Source organism: Neolamprologus brichardi, chromosome 14, assembly GCF_056152115.1.
Source record: "Neolamprologus brichardi isolate AB-2024 chromosome 14, ASM5615211v1, whole genome shotgun sequence".
Lineage (NCBI taxonomy): Eukaryota > Metazoa > Chordata > Actinopteri > Cichliformes > Cichlidae > Neolamprologus > Neolamprologus brichardi.
The window spans coordinates 5,540,776-5,559,395 of record NC_142117.1 but is presented as its reverse complement, the minus strand read 5'-3'; the positions used below and the strand labels follow the sequence as shown (position 1 = coordinate 5,559,395).

Here is an 18,620-nt window from a genome sequence, read left to right as displayed (position 1 = left end):
GCATGCACTTTGCAGCATCTGACCCTGACACGTGCTGCCCTCTAGTGGCTGCATTTAACTCGTTTGCTGCTCTGCTGTTCGCTCTTTAGCACAGATAGAGTATGTGTTCTGTCAGTTGATATCACTTTGTAATTTTATATATATATGTATATACAGTTGCTTTGTTGCACTAAAGCCGCACTAATCTGGAGACCTGACAGCTGTTTCTCTTCTTCTTTTCCAACCTCCCCCGGCTGCTACAGAAAGGGTTTGATGAGGAGTGAAGCTTTGGAGTCAACAGAAACCCCTTTGTCTGCTGTGTGTTTTAGATCCCCTCAACTATCACTATTTACAACCTGTAGTGCTAATAAAATCTCATTAAGCTGTTGCACAACATTGTATTCGTTCTGTTTTTTTCAAAGTGGGTTCATGACAAATTGTACAAGACTTGAATGACCTCTAACACATGCAATATAATGCAATAGTACATGGATTATACTGTATTAACTGGTAGTTAAAAACATAAAATTTTTGATATACCTATTAATGGTGAAAATGCAGCTACAATGTTGTAGATGCTAAAAAATATTGATGTCAAATACATTTGAAGGCGTCCTCCCATAAGTATCTTTGAAGTAGATTATAACATAAACCATGAGTCAGGTATGGGATAGTGGCTCGTAGTTAACACATTTAGGTTTCATGACACATCCCATTCTAGACACAGGCCCATCCACAAGGCTTCACAAGCTACTGTAGATAGATATATGATAAATGGGAGAATTGCTTCGGGTCAATCCAACAGCTGAAAGGACCTGGTTGTGGTTGGGGATGGGTTAATCTCGACTTCTCAGCTTTGTTGTCTGCATTTGTAATTGTACACTGGGTTAGAGCACACCAGTGTACAATTACAAATGCAGACAAGTGTTCAGTTAAATCTATAATAGTGAAACTGACCAGACCATGCTGAGGGGAATACACCATGAACAATAATCACTTTTAATAAAATGCGATAAGGAGAGGCTTCAGAACAGATTCTGTCAGCGCTGTGAAAACAAGGAAACAGCAGTTGTCTACACTCACAAAAAGCAAGTAATGTAGGTCTGTAGTTCTTTACTGGAAAGCTTTATGTCACGCTAACACATGTGCTATGGTGTAAAATCCAAAGCACTGGCATATATCAAGCTCTAGGCCTAAATGGGAAAATTTGAAGTCGAGTGAAGAAGTAGGAAAGAATAGAAAAGTTAAACAGTGAGATAGTGATGATAACTAAAAGAGACGAGAGAAAAAACAAAATGTTCTTAAAATAGAGGTCAAGACAGCCCAAGAGCCTGGACCTCAAGGTCAAACATAAACCAGTGCTCATACTTGGACCTACTGTAATACCGCCTGTAATCACTTGCAGCTGGTCAGTGAATCCCTGCCCAGGTCTGTCTGCTCCAAAGGCCTGGGGAGAATTCCAGAGGATTAACAAGCAAACATTGACAGAAAAATAAACACAATGGGATGCAATACAAACTGCATGTCAGGATTTTTATGCTTAATCTAGCAGGTTCGACTCTGTTGGTTTATTTACTTTTTAATCAATTAATGTTTTTTTTTTACAGTGTCTTGAACATAATATTTGAAAATGCAGCCGTTTCTGATCCCTAATAGTTGCAATGGTGTAGAGCAGGGGTGTCAAACTCAAATACACAGTGGGCCAAAATTCAAAACTGGAACAAGGTCGTGGGCTAACATTAATATTTATTGAAAAAAAAATCTTCCTCCAGATTTAAGAAGGAATCTTTTCTTATGGACTCAAACAAGTTTTGCTGAAAAACTGAATATGGAACAAGCAAAGCTTAATACTAAACAATATATATATTAGCTGTATAATACCAGTAGGCCAGCTCTAATAATAATTTAGTATTGGCTTCGCGGGCCAAATGTAATTAGGCTGCGGGCCAAATTTGGCCCGCGGGCCAGAGTTTGACACCTATGGTGTAGAGGCACCATTGCTTTTATCATTTACAGAAACTGCTAATCTTACCTGTCTAGAGCTTTGCCTTGGTGCTGCTGTCAGGTCTTAGTGGTTGTTGTTTCCGCTGGAGACTAAATATAGATATGAGGCAGGAGACCAGAGAGGAGGGAGGAGAGGGAGGCCCCAGAATCCCTTTGTGTGAAATTTAGGGAGCCCTTTGTCTTCTCTTATTACATCCCATATCTTTAACTCCTTGTTTGGTCCCACAGGTACAGAAGTTTGTCTATGAGCTAATGAAAGCACATTCACACCTCTGCTCACACCACATACACCACAGCATGCGCTGAAGATTATCAGTGTGATTAACAAGATATCGGAGCTCACGCTCGAGTGAATAAAACAAGCCATGAATGACACAGCAATTCCCTGCTTCTGTAATTAGACCACATATGAAGCTATATATTAGACTGTACCTTGAAGTTCTCAATAGAATCTTCTCATTTTTTAATCTTCTAATTTCATTGTTGAAATTCTTCCAAACATTCCTGTTTCCAGATCTAGACAGACTGCAAAACTAACCCACAATGGCAGTGATAACTTTATTTACACAGCACTTTTATAAATACTCTACAGTGAAATACAGAGTAAAGCACATTAAAAACATTGTTTTTATGTAAGTGGGCTTTTTTCTTTTAAAAAATCATAATACTCCCTGATACAGTTTGTAACATAAGCTGCCTGTCGTGTGGACGTCCTCTGGGCCCAAGGCCAACCTTGTATTTAATTAAGTGTATGTGGTGACAATGTGTATTTGTTGTGACATAGAGAAAATATTTCAGTCACGTTTGACCTTTAAGGTTGATGTTATCTCCACTTGCTCTTTAGCAGGGCATGGAATCTCTCACTTCCAGCTGACGCCAGCTGTCAATAAGAGGGCCGGGGAAGTTATCAGAATGGAAATAATCTCAGCTCTTGTCAGCAGCCATTGACCCTCCTTTTATCTCTTAACCTTTCAAGGAGCTGTTATTACTGGTGCTAGCTGCTGGCTGTGATGAGTGCTATGCATAATGTATGCATGTGTGTAAGTTGCACATTATTAAACAGTATTATATTGTTAAAGTTATACAGATAACATTTAATGGGACTATATATCAGTAGGTCTGAGCGGTGGGATTATACTTAACAGAGTTTTAATGCATTCTTTTTTTCTTTGTTATTGTACATATCATATCATTATTATGACCTAAAGTAAATCGTGGTACAATGTTGAAGGCAGTTAAGCTCCGACCCCACAAAGAAGCAGGGACATTCTCACTTGATAGGCTGTGGGATAATATCTGTCACTCTCAGGAGATTTATGTGAGACTGACATCAGTGTGAAACCATCATCTGCTACAGTTGATCCTGGCTGCAAGCAATAGCAGCACCCTGAAAGCCGTGGCTGTTCTCCTCGATCAAGTGCTGCAGGAATTTCACACAGTTATCTTTGTCTTCAAAGTTACAATGCCATTTAAACGGGGCTGTAACCATGGGGCCAGCTTTTGCTAGCTGCTGCCTGATAATGGGAGGTGCCTTTTACAGTAACCTTTGCACAACACGACCGATTCAGTGCGATGCTGAGCCCTCTGGTGTGTGTCATCATCATTGCCTTTCAGTGAATCTCAAGCATGTCACCTGTGGCAGACCTCTGTCTGTGTTACTCCGCACTTGTCGCCTAGTTGAGCTCAAATGCTTATGCTCTTTATTTAGACCGACTTACTCAGTATGTGATGTCTGTTTCTGTTACCACAAAGCTCATTCTGTGATAACTACACACAATACGATGCCTCTCCCTAAGCTCCTAAAGTAATTGAGAACCATACATAACATACTTCTCTAAAATATCTGCCCAGATACGTTGTGCGCCGTCTTTTGTGTTTCAGCAACATCCTTGGGATGGGAAAATATTCAAAGGATGCTTTGTTGCTCTAAGCAGGGATTACATGGTTACACATTTTTCACTAAGGCTTTATTTGTGGTTATTTTTCACATTTTTTCTCATTTCTGTTTCCACTGTTGTTTCAGTTTTTAGTTTTTATTGCAGTTAGCGTTTGTTTTTGGTGGGTTTCGTAATTATTGTTATCTAAGGGTGTTTTTGTAAATTTGCACAATCTTTAGAAAAATAGATAAAACATAAAAACTACTTCTGGCTGCATCACATATTTGTTTTGCTAGTTTTATAGCAGATACTACAAACTACACGCAAAGCATTTTTTTTTTATAATAATTGTTTTAAATTGCTAAATTACCTATATTTTGTAAGTACAAAATTTTGCTTCAGTTAGTTTTCATTGTTAAAGTTATTATTATTAGTTACTATTACTACTTATTATTATTTTTATTTAAATGATTTTTTTCACACCTAGTTTATAGTTGGGTTTTAGACACTACAACTACCTTGGGTTTCAAGCTGACTTACTTACGTTTCAATCTGTAACTCACTTATTTCTGATCATATCAGATTAAATTATTCAAAGAATACACAAACAAACAAAACTGATACATAATAACTAACTTAAATCGCCTCCACTCTGAATTTTAGCAACAACAACAAAAAAAAAAGATAAATTCAGTGTTGTCATCTACTTGTCTTACACTACACTGACACAGACATACATAGGGGGTTTTATGAAAAAAAGGATAGCACTACTAAGAGCACGCCAAGTACAAGAGTTCATCCAAAAAGTCTAAAATGTTGTAGAAAAGTTGATGACAGGACAAAACTTTTTTGAAAATCTCATGCATGTGTGGGCAGGGCCTTAATAAGAATTTCTTGATCTTTGTATTTTTTTATTTAATTTTATTTAATCACCATGTATAACAGTGATGTGCAGAAAGAACAGCTTTTTGTTAGTATCTGTCCTATGATGAATATATATACATCTTAAGGTTTTACTAAAATACATTTTTGGTAAGAGTTTTTCGACCCCTGCAGGATCTGTGTAACTGACACATCATTTAAATACATTTAAACATTCTTCACCCTGTGCTAGTTCTGCCTGTCTTAAACGAGGATGCCTCTGTTCGGTACGACATGTATTGTTCCTGCAACACAAGCACACTTAAGGGATGATGACAGAGGAATTCCTCCCCATGTCTATTTAAAGATTGAATTGTGGTCCCCTGGCTGCTTGAGGATACCTATGATTAATCACAGCACTGCATGCACGGAGCTCCAAATATGGCCTCGTTGGGAGACTCCATCACTGATAAGACTCTATCCCGCTGATTTCTATATTACCCTCCACCACTCATTAACCACCTCCCTTCACTAACTCCCAGCCCAACCAGACACAAAAACATTCCTGGGCCTTAAAGCGCTCCTCCATATTTGGCAGAGGGGCTTTGCTTATAAGGAGAACTCATGGTGAAACTCCAACAGGTCACCGTTCTATCTCAAGGTAAGGCATGAGGATGGGTGCTCACAAACAGAGAAATTAGATCTTGATGCTCTAGGCTTATCTGTGCCGCAGACCAGTCTCACCATTTTCCATTATATCTTTCCTCAGGACCATTACACCTCAGTCTTCTCAGTAAGGATAAAGGTAAGCGTGTCCAAATGGACACTGGAGAAAAATGGAAATATAACGTTATGTAAAAAATTTAGGAAAAAGAAAAATCTTTATCTGCAGCATAAGTAATTTGTCCCTTTTTGTTGTGCACTAGGTGAAAAATGGGTGATGCTGCCATGAAAGAATTTGGGGCAGCGGCCCCTTACCTGAGGAAGTCAGACAGGGAGCGTCTGGAGGCCCAGACTCGCCCGTTTGACATGAAGAAGGAGTGTTTTGTTCCTGACCCCAGTGATGAATATGTGAAGGCTTCGATCACCAGCCGTGATGGGGACAAAGTCACTGCTCAGACTGAGAAAGGGAAGGTGAGTGATTTGTTGGCACAGCTGGTTTCCTAACTATGACCAAAATGGTGTGAACTTATTTTTCCTTTAACAAATGTAGTATAGATACAACCAGAAAAGTCTTTTTCTCCATGACACAGCTGAGCTCAACTGAACATAAATATGGAATTTTGTTTATTTTGTCAAACGCACTCAGAAGCAAGAGTACAATAAAAATATATTTCAATCAACCTAAACTTTGCCACTCAAGGTAATTATGTGTACCATTTTTAGGACCAAGTAGTAAAAAGTACAGCTTTACATAATTTCTTCTATATTTTGAGATGCAATATCAGCATACAGTGGCTGTCGCTCAGGAGGTAGGGCAGGTCATCTACTAATTGGAAGGTTGGCTTTTGGTCCCTGGCTGCTCCAGTCTCCAGTATGCATGCCTAAATATCCTTGGGAATACTGAACGCCAAGCTGCTCTCTGATGTGTTCACAGGAGTATGGATGTGTGTGAAAGTTAGATTTTTCTTGGGTGTAGAAAAAGTGCTTGTATTAATCGGTGAATGAGGCTTTGAATGCTTAAGTAGAAAAGTGTTATATAAGAAATTTACTATTTTACAGCCTCTGTTTGGCTAAAACACACACACACACAAAAATATGTAAAATATTTATTTTTTCCTTAAATGTTAAGGTTCTTATGCAAAGTGGATAAAAAGCATTTAAAAGACTCCAACAAGTTCACACTGTAGCCTTGCAGCTGCGAGGATCTGCATTAAGAACTTCCAGACTAGCTGGTTAACTCTAAGACATGAAACGGATAAAGCTTTGAGTCAACAATAAGACTAGACAAGAGCCAGTCCAACCATGAGTGCATTTATGTAATGAATGGGTACTTTTGCAAACTTTTTAAGAAGCCAATATTTGTATTGTCACATTAAAGTGGATAGCCATATTTAATTATGTCTGTCAAAGATACAGCAGTCCTCCAGTGTACTCCTGTTCACCGAACCGACTTAACTGGGTTATACATGCTTTTCTTCGTTTTGTGCTTTTCTTCTTTTCCTCTCAAACTGTTTGGCATAATTCATCCTAGATTGATAGATCTCCTTCAATATATTGGAAATAAGTCCATATTAAGACCTACTGTGTCCTTTTTTGCAGACCGTCACAGTGAAGGATTGCGATGTGCACCCTCAGAACCCGCCAAAGTTCGATAAAATTGAAGACATGGCGATGTTCACCTTCCTCCATGAACCAGCTGTGCTGTATAACCTCAAAGAGCGTTACGCAGCGTGGATGATCTACGTGAGCTGACAGCACAACACACTAACTGCCCTCCCACAAATTCTACATGTTTAACACTTTGCTCTCCTCTTTTCACCAACTATCAGACCTACTCTGGGTTGTTCTGTGTGACTGTCAATCCCTACAAGTGGCTGCCAGTCTACAACCAGGAGGTGGTCGTTGCCTACAGAGGAAAGAAGAGGAGTGAAGCTCCTCCTCATATCTTCTCCATCTCTGACAATGCCTATCAGTACATGCTAACTGGTAATTTACCTTCCATTGTTGAAGTATGTTGAAATCAAAATAAGATTTTGTAGTAAGAGTTGTCCTAAAATACTTATATGTCCTGCTCGTTTACAGACAGAGAAAATCAGTCAATTCTCATCACGTAAGTCACTCATTTTGACTCTGTTTGTTTGATCTTGGTAATTACAGTAAATCATACAGTGAGAATTGTACTAAGTGCCATCTGGAAACCTTTCAGTTTTTGCTGACATGCTCAATGGTCTACTTAACCACAGGAATATTAGCTTAAGTGGTGCTTTGTCAGTTTAGTATGTAAATGAAGTCCTTGAACAGAAGATCTTAGTATGGTATATTGGAAAGATTTAATGTTGGCATCATTTCATTAATTTAATAGGAAAGAAATTCAAAAGAAGGCTTTAAAATGTCGCTAATATCTCTAAAACAGTTAATATGTATTGCATATTCTAATGAACTCATATAGTGCTTTTCACTTGTTGCCATAGACAAATCAAGTACAATGAGAGAGGGTGGCTTATTATAGAGATGACTGGATTGTCTACTTGAGTTCAAGGCGAGGCAACGGGAATAGGGTCTGAGTCCATTCTGGCTTGCTTTGGTGAGGGACAGGCTGACAGATAGTCAGGCAGGAATCCAGGCAGGAATCTCTGTGGACTGTAACGTTTGCAGGCAACACTGTCATCTGTAGTGAAAGTGGGAGCTGTTGGAAGAAAGTCTGGAGAGGTGTGGGTGAATGAGAGTGAGACAGGCAGAAAGGTGAACATGCAAGGAGAAGAGATAGCGAAGGCAGATGAATTTAAATACCTGGGGTCAACCATCCGAAGCAATGTTTTTGTGTACAGGAGAAGCGAACAACAGAGTGCAGGCAGGGTGGGTGGAGACGAGAGCCAGGGGCGATTTGTGACAGAAGGATTGCAGCAAGAGTGAAAAGGATGGATGAAAAGGACCTGCTATGACGTATGGTGAATAGTTTTAGGTGGCAGAGTTGACAATGCGAAGATTTTCTTTCCAGGATCTTTCCAGGATGGCCGAGATTAGAAATGAGCACAGCTCAAGCTAAGCAGCTTGGAGACAAAGTTAAAGAGGCGAGACTAAGATGGTTTGAACATGTGCACAGGAGGGATGGTGGATATACTGGAGCTGACGTGCAGGGAACAGCCAAAAGAATAATGTGTCCTGTTTGTTTGATCATTCTATTTGTGTTTTCAGTGGAGAATCTGGTGCTGGGAAAACTGTCAACACCAAGAGAGTCATCCAGTACTTTGCCAGCATTGCAGCTGGAAGTGGGAAAAAGGACACAGGCTCTGAGAAAAAGGTTTGAATCTTCAATTTACAGGATGTAGAGCTTTTCCTGCAGTGTAAGTGTTTTGAATAAAGGTTTTGCTTTTTTTTCTTCTTAGGGTACTCTGGAGGATCAAATCATCCAGGCTAACCCGGCATTAGAGGCCTTTGGGAATGCCAAAACCATCAGGAATGACAACTCCTCCAGATTTGTAAAGTTTTGTTGATAACAGTAACTCATTTGATTGTTTTTTTATGCTTAGGCTTGTACTATATCTATTTGTCTTGAGTTTAGACTAGTCAGTAATCAGGCAGAATGAAACTCATGCTTGGAGTGTTACCCTTATCCCAGATTTTCTAGATGGAAATCTATGTGGGGCGGCTCACCTTTATCACTTTACTAGTTACACTTCTGTCACTACCTGCAGTTACTATGTTTCACAGCTTGGTGAAGTTGTCATACTTCTGAAAGTATAATGTGGTTCCTAAATACTCCAGGTATACAGTAATATTCTGACACTGCCCAAGGCTCTTAATGTTTTTTTCCTTCGTACATTGCAGGGTAAATTTATCCGAATTCACTTTGCAGCCAGTGGGAAGTTGGCCTCTGCAGACATAGAGACATGTAAGTCCCTTTCCTGTGCTTTCATCCAATTTATTTCTATGTTCGCAATGATCAGCTACCTACATAATGCAAACATCTTTACAGATCTGCTGGAAAAGTCCCGTGTCACCTTTCAGCTCAAGGCTGAGAGAGATTATCACATCTTCTATCAGATCTTGTCTCAAAGGAAGCCCGAGCTTCTCGGTAAATAAAAACCTGAGTTGCGAGAACCAGCAACAACACTCCTGTAGAACTAAAATGAAAAATCCAACTTTGGTTCTCCTTTTCAGAGATGCTGCTCATCACCAACAACCCTTATGATTATGCCTTCATCTCTCAAGGAGAGACAACAGTAGCCTCAATCAATGATGCTGAAGAGCTAATGGCCACTGATGTGAGTAGAAATGCAACAATAATATGCACCTGTGCCGCTATTAAGTCATATTAGTTCAATTAATACTTTGGGTATTCTACATTTAAACCTGACAGGCTGTAAATTCAAATAACACACAAAAAAATTTCACTCCAGATGTCAGCTTTAACTTTATATTTCTTTTAGGAGTATTTATGACCGAGTATCATTGAATCATGAAATGTGAGCGAATACAACTTGAATAGACTGGATTACATATCTGATGTCAGATCCTCGGTCCTCGTTTAATGCAGGATTTTGAAGGCTCGGAGAGCAAATACCATGTTATCCCTGGATCTTCCCTGTAACTCTACACTGTACACTCTGATACTATGTAAAAATAAGTAAGAAACACCCCTTTTCTAATTTAGGATGCCTTTGATGTGCTGGGCTTTACTCAAGAAGAAAAGAATAGCATTTACAAGCTGACTGGTGCCATCATGCACTATGGGAACATGAAATTTAAGAACAAGCAGCGTGAAGAGCAGGCAGAGGCTGATGGCACAGAAGGTGAGAGGAGCTCTTTCAAAGCCTGAAAGTTAAACGTGTCTGTATCTGATGCTTACATTGAAAGAATTAAATTTGCATGTTTTTTCTTCAGATGCGGACAAATCCGCTTATCTGATGGGCCTGAACTCTGCTGACCTCATCAAAGGTCTCTGTCACCCAAGAGTCAAAGTAGGAAACGAGTGGGTCACCAAAGGACAGAATGTACAGCAGGTAATAAGATGATCAACAGCTGAAGGTTTACATTATGGGTTTATCTGTAAATTCTAAAGCTACAGGGGGATTTCTGCATTAGGTGTACTATGCTGTCGGCGCACTGGCTAAAGCAGTGTATGAGAAGATGTTTCTGTGGATGGTGGTGAGGATTAACCAGTCCCTGGACACCAAACAGCCCCGCCAGTACTTCATTGGTGTGCTTGACATTGCTGGATTTGAGATCTTTGATGTAAGAATCCTCAATTCAACAACAACAACAAAAGAAATAACACAGACAGGACAAACACTAGTATTAAAAACAAGTATACTGTTGTCACTTTATTTACAGTTCAACACCTTTGAGCAGCTGTGCATCAACTTCACCAACGAAAAACTGCAACAGTTTTTCAACCACCACATGTTTGTACTGGAGCAGGAAGAGTACAAGAAAGAGGGCATCGAATGGACTTTCATTGACTTTGGCATGGATCTGCAGGCCTGTATCGACCTAATTGAAAAGGTGAAACACTGTACAATTACATGTTCAGCTAAAACTAATACAAATATAGTCTTTAACAAACACTTATACTTTCTGTCCTTTAGCCCATGGGTATCATGTCCATCCTTGAAGAGGAGTGCATGTTCCCCAAAGCCAGTGATGCCACCTTTAAAGCTAAGCTCTATGACAACCACCTGGGAAAATCTAACAATTTCCAGAAGCCCAGAGTTGTCAAAGGAAAACCAGAGGCTCATTTTGCCCTGGTTCACTACGCTGGAACTGTTGATTATAATATCAACAACTGGTTGGTGAAGAACAAGGATCCTCTGAATGAAACTGTTGTGACATTGTACCAAAAGTCTACCGTCAAACTGCTTGCAACTCTCTTTGCAAATTATGCAGGAGCTGACTCAGGTAGGTTTTAAAAAATTACTAGCATCTTAGTTTACAAGTGATTATTAAAGCATCATGTAATAAGCTACTGGCCCAACCCTCCCCTGCCCACTTTCCCCCAAATAACAACTGTGTCTTACAGCTGAATCTGGTGGGAAGGGCAAAGGTGGAACCAAGAAGAAGGGTTCTTCCTTCCAAACTGTATCAGCTTTGCACAGGGTAATATCAGTATAATTGTACATGTTATAAATTGGTTAATAGAAACATTATTCCTGAATTTAGGACCTTAAAAGTCATTTCGAATTGTAATGTATTTTGAAGGACAATGGCAATTCTTTTCTCTATGATGTGCTATCAGGAGAACCTGAACAAGCTGATGACCAACTTGAGGTCGACTCACCCTCACTTTGTACGCTGCATCATCCCCAACGAGACCAAGACTCCAGGGGCCATGGAGAACCCTCTGGTGATGCACCAGCTGCGCTGTAACGGTGTGCTGGAAGGCATCAGGATCTGCAGAAAGGGTTTCCCCAACAGGATCCTCTATGGAGATTTCAAGCAGAGGTATTACATTCCACTTCTTGGTCATGTGTCTCTTCAAAGAGAGATTTTAATCTCAAAGAGCTTTTGGGTTAACTGATGTTTATTTAAAGAAGAAAAGGATCACATGTTATACAATTCCTTCAAAAATTTTAATACTAAGCTCCTAGACACTTACACCTGTGATTTTACAGATATCGCATCCTGAATCCTGCTGCTATCCCTGAGGGCCAGTTCATCGACAGCAAGAAAGGAGCAGAGAAACTTCTTGGGTCTTTGGATATTGATCACAACCAGTATAAGTTTGGTCACACTAAGGTATCGAAAAAGTCAGAAACACATCTATCTATCTATCTAGTAGATAGATAGAGATTTTGAAATATCTGGTAAAAAGTAAAAGTAATTCAACTCTTCAACACTAATACATTAATGTCATTCGTGCTTCTTAAAGGTGTTCTTTAAAGCTGGTCTTCTTGGCCAACTTGAAGAGATGAGAGATGACCGTTTATCCCTCATAATCACGGGAATCCAGGCTCGATCAAGAGGTCTGCTCGCAAGAGTGGAATTCCGGAAGATTTATGAAAGGAGGTCAGACAGACTTAAATATAAATAAACTGAAGGGAGCAAAAAAACTGTTATTGATCATAATGAGTTTGGTTGTACTAATGGTTGATCTTTGACAGGGATGCACTTCTTGTGATCCAGTGGAACATCCGTGCCTTCATGGGGGTTAAGAATTGGCCCTGGATGAAGCTTTTCTTCAAGATCAAACCTCTGCTGAGATCTGCTGAGGCAGAAAAGGAGATGGCCAACATGAAGGAAGAATTCCTAAAACTCAAAGAAGCTTATGCAAAATCTGAAGCTCGAAGAAAGGAACTAGAGGAGAAAATGGTGACTCTTCTCCAAGAGAAGAATGACCTGCAGCTCCAAGTTCAGGCTGTAAGTCTAATCACAGTATTCCTTATACACTCAACCATGGATATTGTATCTTATACGCTAATGAATATCATCAAATATTAGGAGCAAGATAATCTTGCAGATGCCGAGGAAAGATGTGAGGGGCTGATCAAACACAAAATTCAGATGGAAGCAAAAGCCAAAGAGCTCTCTGAGAGGCTGGAGGATGAGGAGGAGATGAATGCAGAACTGACTGCTAAGAAGAGGAAGCTGGAGGACGAGTGCTCCGAGCTGAAGAAAGACATCGATGACTTAGAGTTAACTCTAGCTAAAGTGGAGAAAGAGAAGCATGCCACTGAGAACAAGGTACTTGACATTTCTATTTCTGACAACAAGGGTATGAAAAAGAGTCATGTGTCTAAGCTGTGCACAGAATTTGTAATACCATCATTTACCTGCAACAGGTCAAGAACCTTGTTGAAGAGATGGCTGCTTTAGATGAGATCATTGCCAAGCTGACCAAGGAAAAGAAAGCTTTACAGGAAGCTCATCAGCAAACTCTGGACGACCTGCAGAGTGAGGAAGACAAAGTCAACACTCTGACCAAGGCCAAGGCTAAGCTGGAGCAGCAAGTGGATGATGTAAGAATTATAATGAACTTTAACTTTTTGATTGGTGAACCATTTTCCTTTGTATTATGGAGACATTAGTGTGCTTCTTTCTAATAACATTCAGCTTGAGGGTTCTCTGGAACAAGAAAAGAAGATTAGGATGGATCTTGAAAGAGCAAAGCGAAAGCTGGAAGGAGACCTGAAACTGACCCAAGAGAGTCTCATGGACCTTGAGAATGACAAGCAACAACTTGAGGAGCATTTGAAAAAGTAAGCACATTCACATCCTAATAGTTCCAAACAGATTAAGTAAAGATATATAAGTAGTGCTATAAGTGGATCTTCCTTCTTCCCCACAGGAAGGACTTTGAGCTCAGCCAGCTTAATAATAAAATTGAAGATGAGCAGGCCATTGCCATTCAGCTTCAAAAGAAACTGAAAGAGCTTCAGGTAATGACTTACTAATATGTGATGCTATCAAAACTAGTTTAACACTTATTAGTGAGCAAAGTCTTTAACAGTGATTTTGGCTGTGATCTAGGCGCGTATTGAGGAGCTGGAGGAAGAGCTCGAAGCAGAGAGAGCTGCTCGAGCCAAGGTGGAGAAGCAGAGAGCGGACCTGGCCAGAGAGCTGGAGGAGATCAGTGAGAGGTTGGAGGAGGCTGGAGGAGCCACAGCTGCCCAGATTGAGATGAACAAGAAGAGGGAGGCCGAGTTCCAGAAACTGCGCAGAGACCTCGAAGAGGCCACTCTGCACCATGAATCCACTACTGCCACACTCAGGAAGAAACAAGCCGACAGTGTTGCTGAGCTGGGAGAGCAGATTGACAACCTGCAGAGAGTCAAGCAGAAACTGGAGAAGGAGAAGAGTGAGCTCAGACTGGAGCTGGATGATGTGGTCTCCAATATGGAACATATTGTGAAGACAAAGGTGTGCTAAAATCACATTATTTGGTAATTTCTTTTCTCCAATGTTGACATAGCCATGTTGACACAGATATAATACATGCATATTGAACATTTGTGTTGAATTTCAGACTAATCTAGAGAAAGCATGCAGGACTCTGGAAGATCAAATGAATGAGTACAAGACAAAGTTTGAAGAGGCTCAGCGCTGCATCAGTGACTTCAACATGCAGAAAGCTAAACTTCAAACAGAAAATGGTATGTTTTTCCTTTACCTACATGTAGTTGGTTTGTATGATAGAAAACACTATCCACTTCAATTTTGTATAAAAGTGTTTAAACCTGGAAAACTCAATTGTTATTCTGAAACCAGACAAGGATTTTTGTGTTCTTTGGGTCTGAACAATAACAATCTACATTTACCATAACATTAGGTGAGCTCTCGAGGCAGCTGGAGGATAAGGAGTCCTTGGTGTCTCAACTCACAAGAGGGAAAATGTCCTACACTCAGCAGATTGAGGATCTAAAGAGACAATTGGAAGAGGAGACCAAGGTGAAATAAAGTTTCAGTGCCGGCTGACAGCACCAGACAGTTATTTCCTAAAAAGTGTCACCTCTTCATATAACTTTCTTTTAACAGGCAAAGAGTGCTCTGGCCCATGCAGTGCAGTCTGCTCGCCATGACTGTGACCTGCTCAGGGAGCAGTATGAGGAGGAGCAGGAGGCTAAAGCTGAACTACAGCGTGGCATGTCCAAAGCCAACACTGAGGTGGCTCAGTGGAGGGCAAAGTATGAAACTGATGCCATCCAGAGGACCGAAGAACTAGAAGAGGCCAAGTAAGAGTCTGAAATTTAAATAGATGGCTTATTATCCTAAAGAAACTTTACCGTTCGTCTATCAGATCAGCTTTTTGTTTGTATTATGTTCCTACTAAAATGTAAGACGAACAAAAAGTTTGTCTGTTGGATGACCAAGCAGCCACTTGTAGCAGTTGAATTCACAGTTTAGTTATCCACCACACAGCTGCATTTTAATTAAACAGCTCTGAATGATGATTTCTTAAGGAAAAAGCTGGCTCAGCGTCTGCAGGAGGCTGAGGAGGCTGTTGAAGCAGTGAATGCTAAATGTTCCTCTCTGGAGAAGACCAAACACAGGCTGCAGAATGAGATTGAAGATCTCATGGTGGATGTAGAGAGGTCTAATGCTGCTGCCGCTGCTCTGGACAAGAAACAAAGAAACTTTGACAAGGTGAAACACACTGAAGTGTTTGTGACAAAAGTATCAATAGGCAAGGTGGCTTCTAAAGCCTTACACTAGAAAAAATCTCAGCACCCACAGGGGCTATTTAAGCAGAATATAAACACACATGCAGCGTGTGGTAGTTTTAAAAATCCACAACAGGCTGCCCCCTTCTGAGCACATTTGTTAAGAGTGAATGTGAATGTTATAAATGCTGTCTTTCCTTGAGCACTATTTCTAATTGGAATAATCAATCTGGCAAACACAGACTTATTGTTGGCCTTTGTTACACTGCAGGTTCTTTCTGAGTGGAAGCAGAAGTATGAGGAGTCTCAGTGCGAGCTGGAGAGCTCCCAAAAGGAAGCAAGGGCTCTGAGCACTGAGCTGTTCAAACTGAAGAACTCATATGAAGAAGCTCTGGATCATCTGGAGACCATGAAGAGAGAGAACAAGAATTTACAGGGTAGGATCTGCTGGTGGTGTTTGTGCACAAGATCTGTAGACACAGCATTAAACTTTAAAGTCATCCTAATCGCAGTGTTTGACATCCCATAGAGGAGATTTCTGACATCACTGAGCAACTTGGTGAGAGTGGCAAAAGTATCCATGAACTGGAAAAGTTACGGAAACAACTGGAACAGGAGAAGAGTGAGATTCAGTCTGCTCTCGAGGAAGCTGAGGTTCACGCTCTGAATAATTAATAAGACATTTTTAAGTAAAACTAACTGCCATTATGTGTAATTCTGCAACTTCTTGCCCACTAGGCCTCTCTTGAGCATGAAGAGGGTAAGATTCTAAGAGCCCAGCTTGAGTTCAATCAAATTAAAGCTGATATTGAACGTAAACTGGCCGAGAAGGATGAAGAGATGGAGCAGTGCAAGAGAAACCTGCAGAGGACCATCGACACCCTGCAGAGCTCTCTTGAAGCTGAGTGTCGCAGCAGGAATGAGGCTCTGCGGCTGAAGAAGAAAATGGAAGGAGACCTGAACGAGATGGAGATCCAGCTAAGCCAGGCCAACAGGCAGGCAGCCGAGGCCCAGAAACAGCTTAAGGCTGTCCATGCACATATGAAGGTAAACTAAAAAAAGTGAAAGAATTTTCAGATGTTTTACATTCAAACTGGGTATAAATTTTAATGTGAATAATGTTATCTCATCAAGGATTGCCAAATTCAGCTGGATGACTCTCTTCGGGCCAACGATGACCTTAAAGAGAACATTGCCATTGTTGAGCGACGCAACAACCTTCTTCAGGCTGAACTGGAGGAGCTGAGAGCAGCTCTGGAGCAAGCGGAGAGAAGCCGCAAACTTGCAGAGCAAGAGCTGCTGGATGTCAGTGAGAGAGTGCAGCTACTGCACTCACAGGTGAGTTCTGTTTACTGCAACCATGCAGATGTATGAATACTTTTTACTTACTTTTTTTCTAAAGTGCAGATGGACACTTTTTCTCATATTATTGCATTGCATACCTTAATAATATGCAGAACACCAGCCTGATAAACCAAAAGAAGAAGCTGGAGGCTGATACATCCCAGCTTCAGAGTGAAGTGGAGGAGGCAGTGCAGGAGTGCAGGAATGCAGAGGAGAAGGCCAAGAAGGCCATCACTGATGCTGCCATGATGGCAGAGGAGCTGAAGAAAGAGCAGGACACCAGCGCTCATCTGGAGCGAATGAAGAAGAACATGGAGCAAACCATCAAAGACCTGCAGCACCGCCTGGATGAAGCTGAGCAGATCGCCATGAAGGGAGGCAAGAAGCAGGTGCAGAAGCTCGAGGCCAGGGTAAGAATCACAAGTGCACAAATGTGAAAAATGACAGGTATTTTTTTTTTTAACTTAATTTAGTTTACTGTCTTTTAGTTGATGTGTTTTTATTAAAATTGTAATAAATGTTTATACTTAATGTAAGCAGCTTTAAAATTTGTGGTGGACCAGAGTCTTTGTAGAAAATGATTTTTGCATCTTTTCAGGTGAGGGAGCTTGAGAACGAGGTGGAGTCGGAGCAGAAGAAAAGCAGCGAGGCAGTGAAGGGACTCCGTAAATACGAGCGACGCATTAAGGAGCTCACATACCAGGTCTTTTTTTTTTAGACATTTATAAATAATTAATATTCATATATATTCATATACTTTAAGATAATTGACTCAGTCAGTAATTTCTCAAATCAATTATTATTATTGTGAAATCTACACAAATGAAAACCTGCTATAGTTAATTCTGTACATTGATTCAAGTTTCCTTAACGTCAGCAGCAAGTCCAGGGTGTGACTCTTATTAAAGAATTTAATATCTTCACATTTTTACCTTTACTGTGTTTCAGTTTCAGCAACAGGAAGTTAATAGCACATTTAATGTATAGTTGTGAGATATGAGTAAAGGGGTCTGTGTTCCTGTTACTTGACATAAATTATTAGACGTGCTGCTTTATCTTAGGCAAATATACATTTTCAGTCATAGGAGTCCTCTTATCCTGCCCCTTTATACACAGATTAACAAAATAATTCACACAGAGTTTTCGGAAATATTACAAAGGTTCATTATTTTCTCTCATCTGTCTCCATGGCTTACTCAGACTGAGGAGGACCGCAAGAATATTCTGCGTCTGCAGGATCTGGTTGACAAACTCCAGCTCAAAGTCAAAGCCTACAAGAGAGCTGCAGAGGAGGCTGTGAGTTTATTCCTAACAAAGTTGTCTCTAACTTTGATTTTTTCCTCTTTCTTTTAACCTAAATATTCCTTCCCATACATATACTTTAAGTTTTCGCAGTTTTAAACATAGCTGTTCGATACATACCATATCATATTTTTGCTGCAACACAAACATTTTGGCTACATCTGTGCCGACACCTTTTATTTTACGATCATGTGGCTTCAAGAAACGTCGACTCCCCCGTGCCTCTTAATATTGTGGACTGCGTTGTTTTTGAATCCTGTAGGAAGAGCAGGCCAATACTCACCTGAGCAAGTTCCGTAAACTGCAGCACGAGCTGGACGAGGCTGAAGAGAGAGCTGATATTGCTGAGTCTCAGGTCAACAAGCTGCGTGCCAAGAGTCGTGACGTGGGCTCTAAGGTAAGCGGCTTCTCTAGTTTTCCACCCCTGTTATGATGTTCACGATAACTCACCGCGTCATTATCAGTTCAACACGATTAATTTCAAGTTGTTTTT

General features: G+C 40.5%; 1 protein-coding gene across 1 annotated transcript; it reads left to right on the top strand.

Moving 5' to 3' along the window:
- The first annotated feature begins 624 nt into the window (after positions 1-624).
- On the top strand, positions 625-18,560 carry LOC102785742 (myosin-7-like). Its single transcript, XM_087851422.1, has 37 exons — positions 625-5,526; positions 5,648-5,855; positions 6,984-7,127; positions 7,214-7,370; positions 7,467-7,494; positions 8,580-8,685; positions 8,771-8,863; positions 9,213-9,276; positions 9,361-9,459; positions 9,546-9,649; positions 10,039-10,177; positions 10,269-10,387; positions 10,470-10,619; positions 10,719-10,889; positions 10,973-11,282; positions 11,404-11,480; positions 11,620-11,825; positions 11,996-12,119; positions 12,253-12,389; positions 12,485-12,740; positions 12,822-13,064; positions 13,163-13,339; positions 13,434-13,579; positions 13,669-13,759; positions 13,851-14,240; positions 14,347-14,473; positions 14,650-14,768; positions 14,856-15,052; positions 15,281-15,464; positions 15,753-15,918; positions 16,011-16,135; positions 16,220-16,528; positions 16,616-16,819; positions 16,939-17,235; positions 17,424-17,528; positions 18,026-18,121; positions 18,390-18,560. Exons 2-37 carry the CDS (start codon positions 5,655-5,657, stop codon positions 18,558-18,560), a joined length of 5,832 nt encoding a protein of 1,943 aa, XP_087707548.1. The 5' UTR covers positions 625-5,526; positions 5,648-5,654.
- The last annotated feature ends 60 nt before the right edge of the window (positions 18,561-18,620 follow it).

Coding starts and splice junctions, on each gene's coding strand:
- LOC102785742 (XM_087851422.1), top strand. CDS start 5,655: ATGGGTGATGCTGCCATGAAAGAATTTGGGGCAGCGGCCCCTTACCTG. Junction 13,340..13,433: donor TGGAGCAGCAAGTGGATGAT/GTAAGAATTATA, acceptor AATAACATTCAG/CTTGAGGGTTCTCTGGAACA. Junction 14,241..14,346: donor AACATATTGTGAAGACAAAG/GTGTGCTAAAAT, acceptor GTTGAATTTCAG/ACTAATCTAGAGAAAGCATG.